Here is a 4,545-nt window from a genome sequence, read left to right as displayed (position 1 = left end):
GGTGCCGGGGCGGCTCGGCCCTGGGGTCGGTGGCCATGAGGTGGCCCCAGGCCACTTCGCCAGCGAGCATCGCGCCCTGACTGCTTGGCCACGTGTGGGTCATGAAACTCACCCTAACGCCAGACAGGTCGGAGGACACAGTTGCTGCAGCCACTCCTCTCTTTTCTCACAGCAGAACGAGTCCCCAGAAGTTGGCTTCTCATCTCGGCACAAGGCTTTGAAGCCACTTCCAGAGGGGAGATCTTCAGGGGTGTTACAAGTCGTGGTGCTGCGGATCCTTGCTCCTGTTTCACTGTGGTTACCGACCACGCTTTTAGCTGAGCAACGTGCAATGCTAGCAGAGGAGTTCAGAGCAGCTTCTCACAGGGTATAAACCCACCATTGTACAGCTCTTAGAGCCCCAGCCCCATAAAGACACCTTGCCACTGATCAAACGCTAAAGCTTTGCTACTTTGTGCGAGGAAAACTAACGCCCATAACGGAAAGGCCGTCACCACAAGGGTCTTAAATCAGGAACAAGAACTCAGTTCTCGCCTCTCTCTGACACAGAGTTTTGGTGTGACGTTAAGACAGATTGCTCAGCCTCTCTCATCATCAGGAAAACATAAAAGTAGCTTCTTGGCAAAGTAGATTGCAAACTCTTCAGGACAGAGCCTTTTCTTTTAGTTGTGGTCAGAACCTGCCCCTGTTGGGCCCTATACTTAGCTAGGAAATGCAGACACCAAGGCAATACAGTTATATTATGAAAATCTAATTAACTGCTTTGGAAAAATCAGGATTGTGATGAACTCGTACTAGTTCTAAGAATTACTGCACATTTATAAAATTCAGAGTTTTTGCTCTATAAGTGCCTTGTTTGTAACAGGTCACAAGTTCATGACTGCCACCATTTATTTTACAGCTCAGCCTTGGCCCAGATAAAACGGTAATAGACCTCACAGATCCAAATCGCCCCCGATTCACATTACAGGAGCTGCGAGATGTATTGCAAGAGCGCAACCAGCTGAAAGCTCAGCTTCTTGTGGTGCAAGAGGAGCTACAGTGCTACAAGAGGTATATCATGAAGTCAGCAAAGGACTAGTAATAATTCCTTCTTGTCTGGGGAACTTATCAGATGAGAATATTGCAGGTTTGAGCACCTAGATTGGGGTTGGCACTGCCCAGACACGTAAGAGACATCTATGCTCCCAAGGGCCTAAAACTGAGCAGAGAAAAACAAGGGAATGACAAAATCTCCATGCAACATATTTTTTAAACTAAACTCCCTCATAGTCTGCGCAGTTTGCAGCCTGTTCCCAGAACTGTACTGCTGTAAGCTTACGTACAGTTACTGCCACTCAACACAAGCTGGGTTCCTGTGCATGTGATTTCATCGATGCAGTTGCACACGTACTGGTCTTGTTTAAAGCCATGTTACGTACCAAAGAGCATGGGGATTTCCGTCTCGGCTTTAGTCAAAATTTCCTTCCTCCTCCAGCTTGCCGTTGGGGACACTAGCTTTTCTACTGTTCATTTGCTCCCACGGTGGGTACGGCATTGATCTAGAAAGCAGAATATTAAGCCATTTCAACATCATTCAAGATAAGCTACGGGCCCCCTTTTTTTTTTTAAGCCTGCCAATAGAGAGTTGTGTAAGGCATTTGAACTGTGCAAAACAAGCGCTTTCAGAGAAGGATTTTGGTCTTTGGCGAAAGGACCAGCCTGGGAGAATCAGTGTGAGCCAAAGGGATGGGCTGCAGGAAGGGTCTTGCTCTTGGTGCTACAAATTCATTCACCTCCAAGGCTGCTCCTCCCCAACTTTTGCTCCTTATCACTAGGTTGCATTATAAACTCTCTGAGGCAAGAAACTAGTTCTTAGTCTAGACACAAAATGTCTGGCACATTAGATCTCAGTTGAGATATGTCAGCAGTAGCGTCTTAGATGTAGTAAGCCCACCCTTTGCCTTGTCTGTAATAGGCAAGTTAAGCCAAGGAGTTAAAGTTAAATCCAAGAAGTCAGTTTACAAACTGCTCGACAGAATTCTCATAGCACCGTGGAGCATGGCTTTCCCCAGCTCCGCTGCCTGCCTTCGCTGTGCAGCCATTGGAATGGCTTCTTGCTTTGATTCCTCAGCTGTGGGGCACAGCTTATTATAGGCCAAGTTAAAAATTAACAGTGTGGATGTTTTCAGTTTTTGAGTGTTTTAAGTCACAGTGCTTTGCACCTACAGAATGTGTCAAGGCTGTTTTTCAGTTCAAGTAATTCTACGGGATTATCTCTTTGTACAGCATTACAGCTTAAGCCAAAAACCATCTTGCCTTTAAACAGTCACATAAAACCCTAATTATAATTGTAGGGCAATAAAGAGTAGTTCTGCAGGGGAAATACAAATATGTATTCTAAAATATCATGTGTATATTGGAAATAAGCTCTACATAGTACAGGGTAACTAACGTCCTCACAGGGACTGGCTTCAAATGACTGATGCTCTTTGGGAACTGCATTTTTACCATGATTTCCAAGTAGAGGTTATCATGCAGATACTAGAGATCTGCAGTACCACCAGGCAGCTCGTAGTCCTGTTTCTCTAAGAAGAAAATCTGCCTCAGAATTATCCCGTGCCTGATGTCACACCAGTTTCTAGATACTCTCCCGTATTTTTATTCTCAAGGTCCAGACAGGTGTTGCTTAACTACTTTCAACCTTCAGCTACTGCAGTCACAAGCTTCGATCCACTCAGCTCTCAAGATAAATGAGGTCAGCTCAGGACACTAAACTGGCACGCTGCAAAAACATAATGTAGCAAGCTGGTAAAAATCTAACCCGGTTCCAAGCAGGGGAAACTTTTGTAAAACTGAAGCTTTTGCCTAAAGCAGGTGGTTACAACCCTGTGGAGTGTAGCAGCATCGAAGCAGGATGACAAAATCCCCAGCTCAGGCAAAGCCTTTCTTTTCTCCTTTACAGGATGGAAAGAGGAACAGGCACCTGCCTTGCAGGGATGCTGGGAATCTCCCAGCTGTTCCCAGCCACGCAGTGTGAGCCTTTGTGGCTGCGCTGAAGGTACCACAGATCCACTCATGCAGAAATTCACCATTTGTGGCTTCACCCTACTGTTATCTTTGGACTTTTGTACAAATCCAACATGTAATTCCACCTCCTTTTCACTCCTATCGTGACTTGCCATTCTTCCTCTCTGGAGAAGTCAGCTCATTACTTTTTTTTAGTGTTCTCATGAAAGCATACCCTAAGCAAAACCACAGTGCAATATTTAAGGAAAACAAGAACAATTAATTACAAGGAAAAGGCCAGGCTGCCACTCCTGTGCTGTGAACAGCCCTTCACCCACATCCTAGCCTGCCCAGGGAAGGGTTTAACACATGCAATACCACGATATGCATAAACCCACAAAAAATAAATAAAGCCTTTTCTTTTCCCAGTGGGATCATCTCACAGAGAAGGAACCAAACTGAAGAACTGGAAAAAGAAGCCAGCAGCAGGAGCCCTGGCACCAGCAAGGACAATGAAGAAAAGACAATAATCAAACGGCTGTAAGTTTGTCTGCATCATTTTTTTTGGCAGAAAATGTCCTGCTTCGTACTTAGCAAAACCAGGGGTAAATTCTGAACTTTAGCCGAGTTGGCTAGATATTCTTTTCTCCTCCTCTCCCTGTAAAATTAACACCTGACAGAGAAATCCTTTCCTGTGGAAAAAGCACTCCACAGGAAGACAACCCCCACCCAAGCAAGCAGGGGGTCCCTTTTTTCTAGGAAAAATAAGCATTTCAAAGCAAAACTATGCAGTACTTGCCTCCCTGCTAGCACATTGAGACTCCACTGTAGGAACGTGCCAGCTGTCCCCAGAGGTTTACTCTGCATGAACCAGCTGTACGCAGCACCCACACGCTCAGGCCACGGCCCTGAAGTTCCCCAAAATAGCAGAACACATTGATAGAGCCTCACTGCATGTTCCTTCTTTTCCCATTGTATGCTATTGTTTCCTTTTCGATGGGATTTTTTTGGTTTTTAGGTTCTCATTTAAACATGGAAAATGAGAATCCTCCAGAACTGAACTGCTCCTGCTCAGAACCAGCCCTGATGAGAGCCTGGGAGGCAGTAGGGGAGTCAACGACTGTAAGAAAAAGCATCACTCCTATTGTAGAGAATAAGCAATCTCATAAAAAAACCTGTGTTGTATAATATTCTCTCAGAATAGGTTTTACTTTGCTTTTTTAGACACTGTTCAAAGACAGACATCTTTTGTGTTTCTTACATTCCGGCCAGAAGTTACCCACATGTAGAAAATAAACTTTTATACATGGGTTTTATTTTTATTAAAAGAGTCTGTGATGATCTGTACTACCATTATGTATCCCATCCACCTATCAAAATGCTCAGCCTAAATGATTCTGCAAGATGAAGATATTTTTAAGACTCACACACCCTTCCCAGATGGATTCATACAGAAGCAGTGGGAAGGAAGAACCCGTTCAGATTACAGTCCCCGCTGCTCTTTACCCAGTAATTATCTTTAACACAGAACTGCTTGAAGAAAACCCCAGCTTCACT

General features: G+C 44.7%; 1 protein-coding gene across 1 annotated transcript; it reads left to right on the top strand.

The window, feature by feature from the left end:
* Positions 1–172: 172 nt before the first annotated feature.
* RILPL2 (Rab interacting lysosomal protein-like 2) lies at positions 173–4,031 on the top strand (the record flags this gene model as incomplete). The annotated part of the gene is made up of 4 exons (XM_009868470.1): positions 173–367; positions 902–1,053; positions 3,418–3,528; positions 4,007–4,031. Coding segments are annotated over 4 exons (483 nt in total), but the record flags the coding sequence as incomplete, so codon positions are not given.
* Positions 4,032–4,545: the final 514 nt, after the last annotated feature.

This window comes from Apaloderma vittatum, unplaced genomic scaffold, assembly GCF_000703405.1.
Source record: "Apaloderma vittatum isolate BGI_N311 unplaced genomic scaffold, ASM70340v1 scaffold29494, whole genome shotgun sequence".
Taxonomy (NCBI): Eukaryota; Metazoa; Chordata; class Aves; order Trogoniformes; family Trogonidae; genus Apaloderma; species Apaloderma vittatum.
This window is presented reverse-complemented; position numbering and strand designations above follow the sequence as displayed.